Source organism: Hemicordylus capensis, chromosome 3 (genome assembly GCF_027244095.1).
Source record: "Hemicordylus capensis ecotype Gifberg chromosome 3, rHemCap1.1.pri, whole genome shotgun sequence".
NCBI classification, from domain to species: domain Eukaryota; kingdom Metazoa; phylum Chordata; class Lepidosauria; order Squamata; family Cordylidae; genus Hemicordylus; species Hemicordylus capensis.
In genome coordinates this window covers 150627776-150645824 of record NC_069659.1, presented here as the reverse complement: position 1 = coordinate 150645824, position 18049 = coordinate 150627776, and the positions used below count along the sequence as shown (strand labels likewise).

At 47.8% G+C, this 18049-nt stretch overlaps 1 protein-coding gene across 2 annotated transcripts in view; it reads left to right on the top strand.

The window, feature by feature from the left end:
* Positions 1–18049, top strand: part of IPO5 (importin 5) — a 111835-nt gene that overhangs the window by 56665 nt on the left and 37121 nt on the right. For both annotated transcript variants that reach the window (XM_053306531.1, XM_053306533.1), the window contains exon 19: positions 9041–9213. In XM_053306531.1, coding sequence (XP_053162506.1) covers positions 9041–9213 — 173 coding nt within the window. The remainder of the gene's footprint in view (positions 1–9040; positions 9214–18049) is intronic.

Genomic DNA, 18049 nt, shown 5'->3' with positions numbered 1-18049 from the left:
AAACCATAAGAAACACACTCACTCTATGTATTTGGCTGAAGGAACTCACCCAGAGCCATGAGTCTTCCCTTAAAACAAGCCACCATTCCTGTACATGCTACTGACTCCCCAACTAATTTTTATTTTTTACCTTAAGCTATCTAGCCCTTTAAATGTTCCCTTCTGGGAGCGCAGTTTGTAGCGAAGAGGGAAAAGCTAGCTGCTGCACATGTGCTCTGATCTTTGAGGTGGTCCATGTTTTCTCACAACTGGGTCGCCTGCGCAGTAGCTCTGCGGAGGAATCTATAGCTCTGAAAGGCACACCCCAGCATTCTGAGGCACATGAACAATGTCTGTTAAAATGGAAGAACATCTTTCCCCTTGGTTCCTTCATGTCCACTGCACCAGCTGAAATGTGAAGGATCTGGATAGTGGTTCTAGACATTCATAATAGTGGGTTCTGCACCTGCGCAGATCAGCTTCGGTTAGAATTTGTTAGCTCTTCGTGACGCCTACAACTGCCCTCTGCACTTGACTGCAGTTTTCGGCTTGACTTGGACTGTTTCTTGACTGCCCTCTATGAATCACCCTCTATCTGGTCAGTTTTGTCTCCACCCACCCCCTTGTTTTTTACTCTATCGGTCCCACTACCATCTTGTTGGATTTTCCCCTCAAGTTTGGCAACTCAGTGAATATTCTCTGGTTTGACTTGGCCCGGGCCTCCCTACTCATTGCTCATGGACGTTAGTAAAACTTTCAAGCTCTGTAAGATCTGCAGAGGTACTTTACCATCCTCTGACAGGCATGATGACTGCCTGATCAATTTAGGGGAGAACCACGACATAAACAGTTATAAAATCTTCCTTTCTTTCAGCACACAAGAAAGTGCAGAGAACTTAGACTCAGAGGTGCTCTTTACGAGAACATGCTCCGTCCCCTGACACCCAGGCCGAGTCTGCTGATGTCCACGCTGACTCTGATTGACCCACGATGGTCAACGTTGGGATCATCTGCATCAATCTATTTGATGTCGAGAACTTATAAACAAAGTGATATATGTATTGTGTACTGGGATCTAATTGTGTCATAAAAAAGCCCCCCCCCCAAAAAATCCCTCATAAAATAACTAGTAGATAGAGAAAAAAACCACAATATGATAGAAATTACTATATTGTGAAACATATACAATATGAATAAATTAAATATACACAATACAGTATGTACTAACAATATTTGCCATAATAAATATAATCAGATAAATGAATGATAAAGTCCACGGACTGTATATCATGAAAAGAGCGCATGAGGTCTATAACCAAATTGATAATAAAAACGTCCACATACACTACAGTGACCTGATGAACTTCCGTTTTGAAAAGACTCTTTGTCAAGTGGTGATGGACATAAGTCTTGTGTGTTGACATAAACCAATGTATTCACATTTCTTGATATTCTAAGAAATGAATCTCAGTCATTATTTAAACTATTTCACATTTTTCAAAAAAACATACCTCCCCAATGTATCTCCAAAAGGGGAATACTTCATATAAATAGCTTTAAAAGGAAAGTTTATTTATTTATTATTTATTTATTATTATTTTATTTAACACATTTCTATACCGCCCTAACCCAAGGTCTCAGGGCGGTTTAAACAAGGAACTTAGAATAGGCAGGTTGTTTGTCAATTTTGGTGGAACCATTTCTGTTTCAGTAAAATTGGAGCTGCAGAAATGCTCAACTATAGAAAAATCTTATCAATAGACTGTATTACAAGTAACCACAAAAGGATGACGACTTGTATAATATTTACTGTTATATTACCTCTTCAAAAAGCCAGCAACTGTGGAGAAGGATGGTCACCATGACCATAAGAAGAGGAAGCATGATTATTCTGCATCGGTGACCAGCCTGGGCCCAAATGTCAACAATCCTCTGAATCAACTGGCAACTTTATCCTATAATGCAACTTATTTTATTTATTTATTTATTTTATTGTTAGATTTATATACTGCCTTTCATTAAAAACAATCCCAAGGCCGGATCCCATTGGGAGTGGCATCTGCTTCTTCTCCACACACACCGTCTCCGTCCACTGCACAGCCTAGAGGGGCATTCTCTCTGGCTCCCGGGCTTGTTCAAGCCTTGACCTCAAAAACTGATATTGGGATCGGCGTCAGGACATCATACCTCTTTGAAGTCTTGAAAATTGTTGGCCTCCACGTTTACAGACTCTGCTAAGACTTTGATGTTGAAGCAGTCTACCCCGATGTTGGCGCTTCTACCTAAGAGTCCTCCAACATATCAACAGTGACGCACATGACTCCTACAACATTGACACCAATGCCAGCCCAGCCACTGATGTCAATTACTTCAACTGTACAGGAGACATATGTGTCACAAATGTCTCCTGTACCATATGTCTCCTGTACACATATGTCTCCTGTACCATCGCAGCTACCTTCACCTAGTGTGATTTCACCATCCTCAACACCTGGCCATTCCCCTCAGGGAGGTGGCTCAGACATGGAGAGGCGCTGCTCTACTAGATCCATCTCCTGTGTCATCAATTACTTCTCAGCACTGCCTAGAATCTCTGCTGGGTTCGAACTATACCATCCCATCTCTGAGGTGATCCATGTTCCCTTAAAACTGGCTCTTATGCTTCTGCACCTCAGCGATAAACAGGTTGCTTACATCATAACAAATGATCTCTCTGGTGATCCATGTTCACCTAAAAAAAACAACCCACCCAGCTGACCCCACTTTTGGCGTTCATCCACTGTATTCTGTTCTTACCTGTTTTACCTGGATTCTTCAGTCACATTGCAGCAGCTGATTCAGGAATTGAGGGGAGAAGCGCTCTCCTGCCTATTGTAACAGACACTGACCATGCCAGAGAGTGCCTATTGGGGCTATAGATTCCTCCACGGAGCTACTGCACAGGTGCAGAAGACCCAGTTGTGAGTGAACATGGATCACTAGAGAGATCACCTGTTACAGGTAAGCATCCTGTTTTTCCATTGAAGGAAAGGGGACAAGTAAGCTGTGAGGCAGAAGCCTCATGAATGTGAGTCAGGCATAAGGCCTGTCAGGCTGATTATTCACTTGCTGGCAGTGGCTCTTTGGGGCTCCAGGCAAAGTATTTCCCAACCCTATCTGGAGATGCCAGGGATTGAACCAAGCATCTACTGTATTCAAAAAGCAGGTGCTTAATTGCCACTGAGCCAAGCTCTTTTATAATCAAAGCTGGCATCAATAAGAAGCATGCTTTGCATTATCCATTTTGTCTGCAGCAGGCAGAGCCTCGCTTGTCTTTCTTGTGTTTGTCCATCACTGCTAGGATTGCCAGCTCCTGAAGCTCAGATCCTTTGGGAATGGAGCCTGGGAGTTAAAGTGGTGAAATTCTGATGGGAGAGTATTTTAGAGGACAGTTTGACTGTGCTTCCTGGCTCAGGGTTGATGAACATGGAGGCAGAACCAGTAGCAAAAGACAGCCTGTGTGGTGCAGTGCTGAACTTAGTCCCAGGTAAATAACTCCACTATTGACTTTGGGCCAGTCTATCCTACTTTTCCCTGAGAATTTTCTGGAGTAAAAAGTAGTAGCTCCTTCCCAATAGCAAGTGTACCGCCATAGCTCAAGGAATTATCTGACTAGTAAAAACTTCGTCCAGCTGGACGGAACCAACATATTTGGATTGTGATCCATTGGAATCCATAAATATGGATTCTGCTCCTGTGCAGGGACCTCACATCCGAATGCTATAATTCCTGTAGGTGCCCACAGTGCCTTGCATGCTCAGCATGGAGGATCTAAACGGCAGGCTGGATGCCATTTTCTCCTGTTCCTTTTCGGCCGCCATAGTGATCACACCTCATCACTACAGCTCCTCATTGATTCGGTTCATGACAGAGTTCTCCTTTAAAAAAAAAAAAATTATTCCTATTGGCCTGGACTGCCTTTTAACCATTCTTTCTGTAAATGTGCTACTTATGTGTTTTACATCTGACATCTCGGCTTGACTCATAACAGAAATGGAAAATCGGAGAGGAAATCCTTTAAACGTTGTCCTAATTATGAGGCAAAACTGCTGTCTCAAGATAAGCACAGTTCTTGTCTAATTTGCTTGTAAGCAACACAATATGACAGTATGTACATTTAAACATTTCTGCACCCCTGTGTGCGAATGTGTGTGTTAATGGTCGAAAACTTCATCAAAAAATAAGTGTTGTTTATAGAAACATTTGTTTCACTTGATCTGTGTCTGGCTTGCTGTAATGAAATACAGTAGTAACAATCAGAACTTTTCCTGTTCTCGGCTCGTGTAGGAAGTCACCCAAGGTGGGATTACATCCCTCCACATGCTCCAGAAGGCAGGAAGTAGAATACTTGAAGATCCTTAACCCCTTGCATGTGGGCGGATCCCTTCAGTTCTACTTCCTGCCTTAGCTCCAATTTATAGAATCATTTCAACTCGCTGCTTTTTCTGCATTCTCCTTACTGCTCCAGCTTTTTCTGTCTCTCTCCCCGTCTCCCCCACCCCCTGAAGCGGCCCTCTGATCGATGGCTACAGAGAAGGGTGTGGGCCTGCTCGCGCTCAGGGAGCACTCAGCCCGGCAGAGACTTTTCCCGCCAAAGCGGTGAGAGGGCGCGAACAGCCATATCAAGATGGCTGCCGTTAGGGGGAGCCTTGCTGGCACCATTAGGCCACAGCGACTATCCGCCCATACAGATGGCCAGGAGCTGGATATTGGGGAAGGGCCCATGCATGAGCTTTGCCTCCACTCTCCCCTCTCGAGGAGGAAGAAGTCAAAGAAGAAATGGCGCGCAGAGAGGGAGCACTCGCCAGGTGCTCCAAGGCGCCGCGCCGCTGCTCTGATGAGCATGCCTGAAGTTGCTGGGGAGGAGGCGACTTAATTATCCCCGCCCCTCCTATCACCGGTGGCTGGATGCCCAGCTGGACAAGCCGCGGGCGGGATGCCACAGGAACGGCAGCGGTCCCCAAGCCCCAGACATGTGGAGACAGCGGGCGCATGGACGAGGATGATCAGGGCAGAGGAGGAGCACGCTACTGGGGACCTGAATCGTGGCGACAGCCCGCCTGAAGCCGCACCAGTGAGACCTGGGCCCGCACAGGGGAGTGAGGAAGAGGAGCAACATTCTCCAGGCAGCCCCCCCCCCCCGACCTATCTCTGTCAGGGAGGCCACCGCAGGTGGGTCAGGAGGACAGTTTAATCCAGCGTTAATGAAGGGCTGGATTGAAGAGGCTGTTCAAAAATCTCTGGATGCAACTCTCGGGTCGCTCTAGGGTCAGGGTATGTACGAGACTGGGGGATGTGTCTTCATCTTCGGCTTCCAGTGATGAGTCGCCAGTGTGTAAAAGACTCAGGTGCTCCATTAGAGTAACCCCCTATGCAGGGTCTAGGGGCCTTCACTCTTCCGCTGAATCGGGAACGAGGGAGTCCCCGGATATATTTCAGCCTAGGGGATCTAAGGCTGGCTCAGCGCATGGAGACAAGGATTTGGGGTCTTCCTCGTGTGAAGAGGGCGAACTCTGAGGATCAGGGGACTGGAGCACATAGTCAGAGATTGTCAGTGATGGAAGATGCTCAGCCCGTTATTAATCAATCTCTATTGGCTTTGGGTCTTAAGCCTGTTGCACCTGAGGAGGATACCCCAATCTCTAAGGGTTCCCTGGTTCTGCCTCAGTCTAAGACTCTTCAGTACAGGGCAGTGATGCCAGAGGGGTTTACTGCATCCATTAAAGAGGAATGGGCGGCTATTTCCGCTCTTTAAGACCACAGTGGAACAGGTCTAGAGGTCAGGGCAAGCAGTTCTTCTCTTCCCAGACCCATCAGTCCTTCACCCCTCAGTTGAGGGGTTCCAAGCAGCAGTCCTGACAGCCAGGGCGGCAAGGTGGGGGCTGACTTATTGGATTTCTGGCACGTTTGGAAAGAATCCATCGCAGATTGGTGGGTTTTTTTCATAGTAAGGCTAGGTTACAGAGTGGAGCTCTCCAGCCCTACCAGAAACAGGTTCCTCCTCACGCCTATGTCAAGAAACACTGCAAAGCACAAGGGTCTTCTAGTAGCAATCCAGCATCTGGTGGACATAGGAGCTATAAAGGAGGTGCCTCTGAACCAGAGGGGCCTGGGCGTCTACTCCGTGATCTTCACGGTGCCAAAAAAGGACGGTTTTGCAAGAGCGGTGTTGAATCTGCGCCCTGTCAACAAGTTTGTGATAAAAAAGAGATTCCGGATGGAGACTCTGCGCACCATCTCGGAAGTGTTGCAAGCCGGGGACTTCATGGCGGCCATGGATCTTCAGGACATGTATCTGCATGTCCTAATTCATCTGCTCAGTCATCCACTGCTTAGATTCTGCTACAGGGGCAAGCACTTCCAATATCGAGCCCTGCCATTTGGTCTGTCCTCAGCCCCCAGGGTCTTTACGAAGGTGTTGAGCGCTCTGGTGGTAATCCTCTGCACAGAGGGCATCCACCTCTATTGTTGCCTGGACAACCTTTTGATTCGAGCAAGCTCGGCGGCGGCTGTGGGGTCAGCACTGTCCAGGATGATGTCCCTGCTACGAAAGCATGGGTTCCTAATAAACGTGGGCAAGAGCCACCTAACCCCATCGGTATGCCTTCGCCACCTGGGTGTGGTCATGGATACGACAGTGTGCAGATTGTTTCTCCCATAAGACAGGATGGCGGTTCTTATGTCTTTGGCTTACATGGTCTTAGAGTGGCCATTTGTCAGCATCCTGAAGCTTGCATGCCTTCTGGGTCTTATGGTGGCGGCCATGGACTCGGTGCCTTGGGCAAGACTTCATCTTCGCCAGCTGCAGTAGGCACTTCTGCCGTTTCAACACAGGATTGCTCTCAAACGCGGCAAGAAGATCCTTCCTTCGAGGCTCCTGCGGGAATCGATTGCCTGGTGGATAGTCCGTGAGAACCTCGACAAGGGGAAACTATCTGTGGAACCAAAGAGGATCTTGGTGACAACAGACGCCATCCTATCGGGCTGGGGGCGCATTGCCTGAGCGGGTCCATGCAGGGACTGTGGTCGGCAGAGGAGGCTCATCACAGTATCAGTTGGCTAGAACTGCGGGCAGTCTTCTTGGCCTTAAAAGCATTCCTACCAGCAGTCAAGGGAAAAAAAGTGTTAGTGCGCACGGACATCTCGACCAAAGCACACATAAACAGACAAGGGCGGAAGTGGTCCAAGTTCCTTCATCTTCAGGCTGTGGAACTCCTGACTTGGGCAGAGCAGAATCTTCTCTCCATCCTGGCCCATGATGTGAGCGGTGTGTCCAACATTCAGGCAGATTGGCTAAGCCGTCAAGGAGATCCAGTAGGTAGAGTGGGGCCTTCATCCTTTGGTGTTCCAATGGGTGACACAAAGGCTAGGAAGACCACGGATAGACCTCTTTGCCTCGCAGCAATCTATCTTGAAGAAGGAACGGCTGTCAGAGGAGGTTATCAAGACCATTCTCATCTCCTGGAAGGCTTCTGCTAATAGGATTTACCAGTCAACGTGGCGTAGTTTCCTGCATTGGGCATCCAATCCTTGCAGCCGGGGAGTTGCAGATTATGGGAGTTACTGGATTTCCTTCAGGGTGGTCTCTCCCTGGGCCTGAAACCGAACACCCTAAGGAGACAGGCAGCGTGTTTAGTTCAGATGCTGTTTCCGCAGCAGCGTTCGTTCCAGGCGAAGCATCCTCTGCTGAGAAAGTTTCTTAGAGGAGCAGATCACCTGTCCCCTCTTGTTTGCCACCGTTTTCCATCATGGGATTTGTACATGGTCCTCAGGGGTCTCCAGTTTCCTCCATTCGAGCCTCTCAAGTCCATTTCACTATCGATGTTGTCTTGGAAGGTCACGTTCCTGGTTGCCATAACTTCGGCCAGAAGGGTTTCGGAGTTGCAGGCCTTGTTGGTGAAGAGCAACTTGTGCATTTTCTCTAAGGCCTCAGTAAGGCTTATTCCGGATCTGTCGTTCTCACCTATGGTGAATTCCTATTTTCATAAGGCGGCAGATATATATCTGCCATCTTTTTGCTTTGATTCTTGACACCCTACAGAAAAGGAATGGCATTGGTTGGATGTACGTCGGGCTTTAAAGATTTATTTAAATAGAATGGAGTCCTTCCGTAAGTCTGATGCTTTGTTTGTAGCCTTTAAGGCGTCTAAGAAGGGAGCCAAGGTTTCGGCAGCAATCATCGCTAGATTGGTCAAATCGTGTATTATGGAATCTTACAAGGCCCAGGAGCTCCCAGTTCCGAGTCAGATCACGGCGCATTCAACAAGGTCGGTGGCTACTTGGTCTGCATTGTCTTCTTCAGTGTCGCTTGAGGAGATTTGTAAGGTGGCGACTTGGTCTTCTCCGTTTACTTTCTCCAGACATTACAAATTGGACGAGCATAACGCTGCCAGAGCAGCATTCGGTCGGAGGGTCCTGCAGAGGGTCCTTCCAGGTCATTAGATCCAGTCTGTCTTTTTGTTTCCCGCCCATGGTTGGTGCTGTGGTATCTCCCACATTGGGTGACCTCCTACACCACCCAAGAAAGGTACATTGGTACTCACCGTGAAGGTGTCTTCAGAAGAGGTCACCCAAAGTGGGATTACATCCCTCCACATGCTCCAGAAGGCAGGAAGTAGAATACTTGAAGATCCTTAACCCCTTGCATGTGGGCAGATCCCTTCAGTAGCTCAAACTTCAGAAAAAACATCAATAACATGAACCAAACAGCCAAAAAAACTAATACAACATGAGGCAGAATAAGCGGAGGAAAGAACCCAACAAATTACCCCCTTCTGGAAACAGAGATCCAGCAAATAGCAACCCGGGTGGGCCTTGGGTGACCTCTTCTACACCAGCCAGAAGAGACCTTCACGGTGAGTACCAATGTACCTTTTTGTTGTGATTTAAAATCTAATGCTGCTGTTCCGAGCTGGGGGGAAAAGTAGGACTTTGCTTTTATCATAGTTTTAGAAGGAAGCTTTGTTTTCTTCTTAGTCTAATACTATAGTATAAAATGGTAATTTTCCTTAATGAATTCAACGTGTTCGTGTGGCAGCAGCAGAATCAATGCCTTTGCTCCTGGAATGTGCAAGAGTTCGTGGCCCAGATTACCTCACACAGATGTGGCATTTTATGTGTGATGCCCTTATCAAGGCCATTGGGACAGAACCAGATGCAGATGTACTGTCAGAAATTATGCATTCTTTTGCCAAGGTAACATTTTACTTCGTATCAGCCACCTTTTTGTGTCTATTAGTGAATTTTCTAGGATCTTGAATACAGGTGAAACTCGGAAAATTAGAATATTGTGCAAACGTCCATTAATTTCAGTAATGCAAATTAAAAGGTGAAACTGATATATGAGACAGACGCATTACATGCAAAGCGAGATAAGTCAAGCCTTAATTTGGTATAATTGTGATGATCATGGCGTACAGCTCATGAAAACCCCAAATCCACAATCTCAGAAACTTAGAATATTACATGGAACCAAGAAGACAAGGATTGAAGAATAGAACAATATCGGACCTCTGAAAAGTATAAGCATGCATATGTATTCAGTACTTGGTTTGGGCCCCTTTTGCAGCAATTACTGCCTCAATGCGGCGTGGCATGGATGCTATCAGCCTGTGGCACTGATGAGGTATTATGGAAGACCAGGATGCTTCATTAGCGGCCTTCAGCAATTCTGCATTGTTTGGTCTCATGTCTCTCATCCTTCTCTTGGCAATGCCCCATAGATTCTCTATGGGGTCAGGTCAGGCGAGTTTGCTGGCCAATCAAGCACAGTACACTGTATACTTTTCAGAGGTCCGATGTTGTTCTATTCTTCAATCCTTGTCTTCTTGGTTCCATGTAATATTCTAATTTTCTGAGATTGTGGATTTGGGGTTTTCATGAGCTGTACACCATGATCATCACAATTATACCAAATTAAGGCTTGACTTATCTCGCTTTGCATGTAATGCGTCTGTCTCATATATCAGTTTCACCTTTTAATTTGCATTACTGAAATTAATGGACTTTTGCACGATATTCTAATTTTCCAAGTTTCACCTGTACATTTTGCAACCAAAATAGAACTTGCATTGTTTTTTTTCCTAACTTGGAATACGTTTGTCTTGAGCATTGATCTTACATTGGCTTGGATTCAGAAGTACCATTGCATGAATCAAAGTACTTCTGGGCATGGAAGCTGGGCTCCATGATTTTTTGCTGATACCCCCTACCTGCTGCAGTCCCCCATCCTGTGCTGTTCAAGAAACCCTGAACTTCAGGACCAGCTTTTGGGGAGCTGCAGTGATTAGGGGAAATCTGCAAAATCCAGGGGCCATACCTTGTGTGAGTGGAAGTACTTTTTCCACTCACACATTGACACCTTTAGATCATCTGTAGTTATCAAAATCATGACTGCCCTAGTAGCTGAGATTTCAGTTACTAGCAGGATTAAGTTAACGTCACACAAACTTACAGATTTAATTAAAAAATATATTGAAATGGTTCTCAGGTACAAACTCATTTGTATGTGTTCTTCCTGAACAAGATTTTCTAAAAATAGAAGCCTATTAAATATGTTTGAGGATTGGGTTTCTAAAATGTCCAGCATCTAAGACCGAGGGAGTGGACATTTCCCCATCATCTCCCCAAAGCCTTCATAAGCTACCCCTGCCACCAGGGAGAGCCAGGAGCTACAGGCTCCCCAGGGACAATGATACCTAATGATACAGTACTTGAATAGCCAAAACAGTAGCAGAAAATTCCATCTAAGGCCTGAACACTTTGATCTGGATTGTGATCCATTGTATCCATAAGAACTGGGTTTCTGCGCCTGCGCAGGGACCTCCTGGGCTGACTAGCTAGCTCCTCTTTGCGCCCCGCCCGTCTGCACGTGCCTTGCAGCTTCCGTTAGAATCGACGGTTGGGGCGCCTCTCCTTCAGTTTTCTCTTGACCGCCAAAGCGCTTACACCTCTTGGCTGTTGCTCCTCAATTATTATCAAAACTTTTGACTTCGGACTGTTTGACTATTCTCTACTGAGCGGATTAATTGGTTTGACTTCAGAACGAACAACGGACTTGATTTGGGACTCTGATTCTAACTTCGAAGTTTGTACAGGACGGTTTTGACTCGGAACGGTGAACGGACTTGATTACGGACTCTGCTTTGTTTGTTCCTAAGATTGTTTACTGAATTTGACTCGGAACGGCATTTGGACAATGGAAGCTAAGAAGACATTCAAACGATGTGAAAAGTGTCTAGCAAAGTTGCCTTCGACTGATTATCACGACGCCTGTTTGATGTGCCTAGGAGAGAATCATAACACGGCGGCATGTAAGATATGCTGCTCGTTTTCAAAACAAACTAGGCAAAATAGAGCTCTCAGGCTTCGAGCTGCGTTATACGAGGAGGCACTTCGGCCGCCAACTCCTCGTCCGTCGGCGTCGATGAGTTCCGGTTCAACATCGGGAGCTTCGATGTCGAAGGAGTCCGGTGCGTCAAGCTCCCCGGGATTGGGTTACAGTGGGTCTGCTGATAAGCAGTCTAAAACCACTGTTGACACTCTGTTTAAGAAACCAAAGGAGGTTTCCAAAAAACGGAAGCATAAGGATAGAGATCGTCATGCTTCTGAGAGGGAAAGTCGCCATCGTGAGGAGTCTCGACATCGAACTCCCTCACCGACGGCAGCACAGATTTACGACGTGGACTCGGCTGAGTCCCCTACAGCCTCGACGTCGACACCTCCGGTATCGACGGTCAGGATGGTCTCGGCTTCGACATCGACGTTAGTCTCGACGTCGACACCAGCGCCGACATCGAGATTCGACCAAGGCAGTCTGGGACAGGCGTCGACATTGGAATCGACATCGACGTCGATATCGGCGTCGAGACATTTGCAAGTCTCGGCATCGGAGCCTCCCATAACTGCCCAGGCGGTGTATGCCATTCCTCCGTCGGCGTCCACGGTGCCGGAGCAGATATTGAATGTGAACACTGCTCCTTCATCGGTGTTGACGGCTTCGACATTGAGGAGGATTCCTCATCTTTTGTCACCGGTATTGACGCCGGCACAGTCCCCCTCGACGCCAAGGACTCCGAGTCTGGCTACACACGGGGACGGACTTAGAGAACTGCTGGAGTCGAGTTCGAGTACACCCTCGGGTGCGACATTTCGCGGCTTCCTGTCGACAGGCTTAGACGAGGGTCCTGGAGGTGGAGAGCTGGCTGATCTGCCTCATGTTGCCTCACTGACACCAGCAGTGGTCCAGGATCCAAGAACCGATGTCGGGTGCTCTACAATGCTGCAGCCGACTCATTCCTGCGGTTTCCGCCATGGGGTGCCGGATGATTATGCAGAGTTCTTGCGTTGGAAAGCGGCGCAGGTAGAAATGCAACCAGTGCAAGGGCTGCGGAATTTTGTGCAGGCTGGACAACTTGCTCAGCCGCTGCTGCAGTCAGAGCATGCAGACCATCAGGGGCCGTCTGTGAACTTGCCTATACAAACACCATTGGTGCAAGTTCAAACCTACATTCCAGAGAATTCACAATTACCTGTGGTCCAGACGAGGATGCCAGAAAAACCTGCTGGGAAAAGAAAGAGGAAAGCAACACCTCCTCCTTCTGAACCATCATCTTCACCCTCTGATGACAGTGAGGACGATGAGTTGGGACCAGCCTCTGACAGAGATGATATCAGTCGTAGGTCTGACCCCCCTTCGGATGTGCCACCAAAACTATCCACCTCGCCAACTGAGGAATTGAAAGCTTACCATATCCTCATAAGGGACATCGCTGAAGCCCTGGGCATGGACGTAAGCTCTCCGGATGCGGACGTTGCTGACCCGGTCTATAATATGATGAAGCGGTCTAAGACTTCGCATCCTGTTGCCCTCACCATGATTCCTGGGATAGACAAGGCTGCGAAGGTGGCATGGGACTCAGTGGGGGTCGGGGCTCCGACTTCCAAGCGCATTGAAAATTTGTATAGGGTGACTGAAGGAGAGAACTCTTACCTGTTACGTCATCCTATACCGAACTCCTTGGTTGTCAGTTGCGCTTCATCCACCAAGAGTGGACACCGTCATTCCACGCCTGCTGACAAAGAAGGGAGGAAAATGGACGTTATGGGTCGAAAGATCTATAGCACCTCCAGTTTAGCAATTCGTATTGCTAATTATGCGGCGTGTATGGCACGCTATAACCATTTACTTTGGGATGCGCTCTTACAGGATTCATCCTCTTTGTCTCCGGAGGACTTCCAATGGAGATTTAATGATGTGTACGAAAGAACAACGGCAATAACGCGCCAACAACTGAGCGCATTTAAACACTTGTCAGAGACGGAATCGAGAGCAATGGTGACGGCAGTGAGCTTGCGCAGGCATGCGTGGCTTCGCTCAGCAACCCTGCAGGCAGACATGAAGGAGAAAGTCGAGTCCTTGCCATTTGACGGCAAAGGTTTATTCCATGAGGACACGGACACGTCAATGGAGACGTTAAAAAAATCTAAATTCACTGCCCGCACCTTTATGGTGCCTTCGAGCGGTTCCAGCTCAACCGCAAGGAGCCGCACTTATTATCAGAGAAAGAGTGATCGGTATCGGGACCGCAAAGAATACCGAAGACAATTCAGACCTTACCAACGCGGTAAGGGCTTTAACCAAAAACAAAAAGGAAAAACAGCTCGTCAAGGCGACAAGGACGCTTCCAGCAAGAGCTTTTGACGGGACTGTTCGTCCACTGCATCAGTTTTGCAGCAGCCAATTAAGTCCAACGCTACAATCCAGGACCCACTACATCGGCCCTGTAGTTGCCAGGATCAACATCAAACTGGCAAGCCGTGCGCCAGCATGGCACAACATAACATCCGACCGGTGGGTACTGAGAATAGTGCAGACTGGATATGCGTTGGAGTTCGAGACAAGGCCTCCCTTCTCTGGACTGGTCTATACGCCGGCCACGGAGGTGTTGCGGGAGGAGGTCAAGGTGCTGCTGGAGAAACAGGCGATCACACGGGTGCAATGGGCGAACAGACTGACCGGCTACTATTCCCAGTATTTTCAGATACCAAAGAGAGACGGTGGAATAAGAGCCATAATGGACCTGAGGGGGCTCAACCTCTTCATTCTGACCAGGAAATTCAGGATGGTGACGCTGCAGGGAATTCTGCCTCTGCTGGTGAACGAACAGTGGGCAGTTACTCTGGATCTCAAGGACGCTTATTTTCATATCGGGATACAGGAGAGTCACCGCAAGTTCCTCCGGTTTACAGTAGGGGCACAGATCTATCAATATGTGGTGCTTCCATTTGGACTTTCTACTGCGCCCAGAGTGTTCACAAAGGTGATGGCGGTGGTTGTAGCCCACCTGCGAACTCAGGGCTTGAGGCTGTATCCGTATTTAGACGATTGGCTCGTGGTGAGCCACGACAGGAGTTTACTGACCCGCCAAGTGCAGATGCTGCTAGCCTTGTTGGAGTGCCTCGGCATCAATGTGAATTGGAAGAAGTCGAGACTCGAACCCATGACTCGAGTGAACTTCATCGGAGCAGTGCTGGACTTGAAATTGGCCAGGGCGTTCTTACCTGCGGAAAGAATTACCCAAATGCACGAACTCATACGTCACTTTCAGAGGACTCCACGGCAGCCAGCGGTTCGAATCCAGCGGATGTTGGGTTTGATGGCATCATGCACCGCAACGGTGTCACACACGCGCCTCCGCATGCGCACATTGCAGCATTGGTTTCTCCACAACTTCCGACCCAATGTGGATGGCCAGAATATGCACTTGACACTACCACAACATGTCCTCGCCAGCCTGGGGTGGTGGCTAGACATGGACAATTTGGGCAAAGGAGTCGAGTTTGTGTCCAAGGAGCCCACCTCCCGGATAACGACAGATGCCTCGATGGCGGGCTGGGGTGCGCATTGCGCCAGCGTATGCGTGCAGGGGACATGGACCCAGTTGCAGAGACTTCAGCATATAAATTACTTGGAGCTATTGGCTGTGTTTCAGGGCCTAAGGGCATTCGAACCTATGATAAGGGGACGGTCAGTACAGCTGGAGTTGGACAACACGACGGCGATTGCCTACCTCAACCATCAAGGGGGGACAGTGTCACTGTCTCTTTGCCTACTTGCGAGAAAAATATGGGACTGGTGCATTCAACATTCAATTCACCCAGTGGCAATACATATAAAGGGTGTAGACAACTGCTTGGCCGACAGGCTCAGCAGGGACATCAGTTTCAACCAAAGACACGAGTGGGAAATCAACCCGATGTATCTCGACAGGGTGTTCGAGATCTGGGGGGTCCCATCGATAGACTTATTTGCCACGGTTGCCAACAAAAAGTGTGCCAATTATTGTTCGCGTGCGGGCATAGGCCAGGGATCCCTGGGGGATGCTTTTCAACGGGCCTGGAAGACGGGGCTGTTATATCTTTTTCCCCCGCTGCCGTTAATGGGCCGTGTGGTTGCGCAGATATTGCGGGACCAAACGAAATGCATACTTCTGGCCCCTTGGTGGCCACGCCAGCCGTGGTTTGCCACACTTCTGGGAATGTCTCATTCAGTGTTCCACAAGTTCCCCAGGGCTCCAAACCTGTTGCAAAGAGAACACGGAAAGGTGTTACACCCCGAGGTGCACTCTCTCAAGCTGACCGCTTGGAGAATCAACTATTAAACAACATCTTACTAAACAGTAGGCGTGCGTCGACAATACGCAGTTATGCCTGCAAGTGGAACCGCTTCAAGAGTTATATGAGGGGGAAGAGTGTCACGCCATTGCGTGCGACCCCTCGGGATGTGCTACGTTACCTGACATCGCTCAAACTGAGTGGATTGGCGAATGTCTCCATTAAGCTGCATTTGGCTGCAATCTCGTCAAAGCACAAGGGATGGGATGGGTCCACGGTTTTCTCCCACCCGGAATGTAAGCGTTTCCTGAAAGGTGTAAATAACCTTTACCCTCCTGTGCGCAGCCCAATGGAGCAGTGGAGTCTGTCTTTAGTACTCTCCGCCCTAACGGAGGCACCCTTTGAGCCACTGGCGACTATTCCGCTAAAGTTTCTGACTTTGAAGGTGGCATTCTTGGTAGCCATTACATCGGCTAAGAGAGTGAGCGAGATGACGGCCCTGCGGATGGATAGACCCTACACTCAATTCTATCCACACAAGGTTGTGATGCGTCTCGATCCGAGATTCCTGCCAAAGGTGGTAACAGATTTCCACTTAAATCAAGACATAGTGCTGCCAACTTTTTTCAGTAGTCCAGAGACAGACTTAGAGAAGGCCCTCCACACGTTGGACGTGCGTAGATCACTCCTATACTATTTGGAGAGAACTCATGGCTTTAGGAAGAGTAAAAAGCTTTTTCTCTCCTTCCGGGGGCGTAGCAAGGGCCGTCCAATCTCTCGCCAGAGACTTGCTCACTGGCTAGTGGAACTGATTTTCCTCGCCTATAAAAGCCAGAAGATAACACCGCCAAAGACGGTTCGGGCTCACTCTACTAGGGCCTACGCAACGTCTGCGGCACATCTGTCAGGCATTAAAATGGCAGATGTCTGCCTGGCGGCGACATGGTCATCGCATCTACCATTCGTGAAGCATTATGCTTTGGATCTGCGGATGGCTAGGGAGGCGAATTTTGGAAGATCAGTGTTGAAACGTGTGTTGGCATAGCTGGGGGTCATCTGCACCCGCCTCCTTATGGGGTAGCTTGCTAAACACCCAGTTCTTATGGATACAATGGATCACAATCCAGATAAACAGGTTGCTTACCTGTAACTTATGATCTGGATGTGATCCGTTGTATTCATAAGTCCCTCCCAGCCGGCCCCGCTGCAGAATGCCTGGACTAGTGGATGCTGGTGTGCGGATCGTCATTTATATGGCGGTCTGCGAGAAATCTGAAGGAGAGGCGCCCCAACCGTCGATTCTAACGGAAGCTGCAAGGTACGTGCAGACGGGCGGGGCGCAAAGAGGAGCTAGCTAGTCAGCCCGGGAGGTCCCTGCGCAGGCGCAGAAACCCAGTTCTTATGAATACAACGGATCACATCCAGATCATAAGTTACAGGTAAGCAACCTGTTTTGTCAGCATCCCAAAGCCTTTTAGCGGTCACCATTCCTTTTTTTTTCCTTCAAAGGGGAGATATCTTAGAAGACACTGCCATGAGATGCTTGTTTTTGGCAGTATATAAAAATTTTCTCTTATTTCTCTCACAAGGGGATGTTATTTCTAAGATGGTTCCTGAGCAACAGATTTACCTCTTAAAATAAGGGCAGCATGGTTTTAAAAATGTGACTGACTATACTCATACAACTGTATAAACAGCACAATCTGATACATATTTACTTGAGAGTAAGTCCAGCTGTGCTCAGTGGGACTTTCTCCCCAATAAGGATGCATAGGATTGCAGCTTAAGATTACTTTAATCGGCAGCTCTTTTTAGTCAGAAAGCTGCTAATGCATTCACTATAATTTGATCATGGTTATCAAACTTCTAATGAAATTATTTCAGTGGAAATTTCAAATTTGATTTATTCTTATTGGTGAGAAGCATTCTACCAATGTAGTATAGTAGCTAAGAGACTGAGTTGTGAATCTTCCCCCGTTCGAATCTTGCCATTGCCACAAACTCATTAGGAAGCGTATTGATGTTGTGAAGCAGACCTGGGGCAAGATTTGAGTCAGCCTGCCTCAATCAGTCAGTCTTTATTACGGTCTTGGACCAATATCAAAACATCTAAAACAAATGTAAAATTTAACCATAGCCATATTGATAACATATCTGTACACTGGATCTAACCATTAGCGCGCAGAGCTCATCGAATATGTATTGCAGAACAGAATTTCACAACTGTGTGTATGATAGATGGATTCGCATCTGTTAAACATTTTACGTAGAATTCACTGGATCATGTAAAACAGGTCAATTAACCTTCGCCTAAGACTTATATAAAAGACACACCGCAGGAGCACATGTGCAACTGACTCAATCTCCTCAGAGTTACAGGGGCAATATCTCTGCTCAGTTGGAATTCTGCTATATC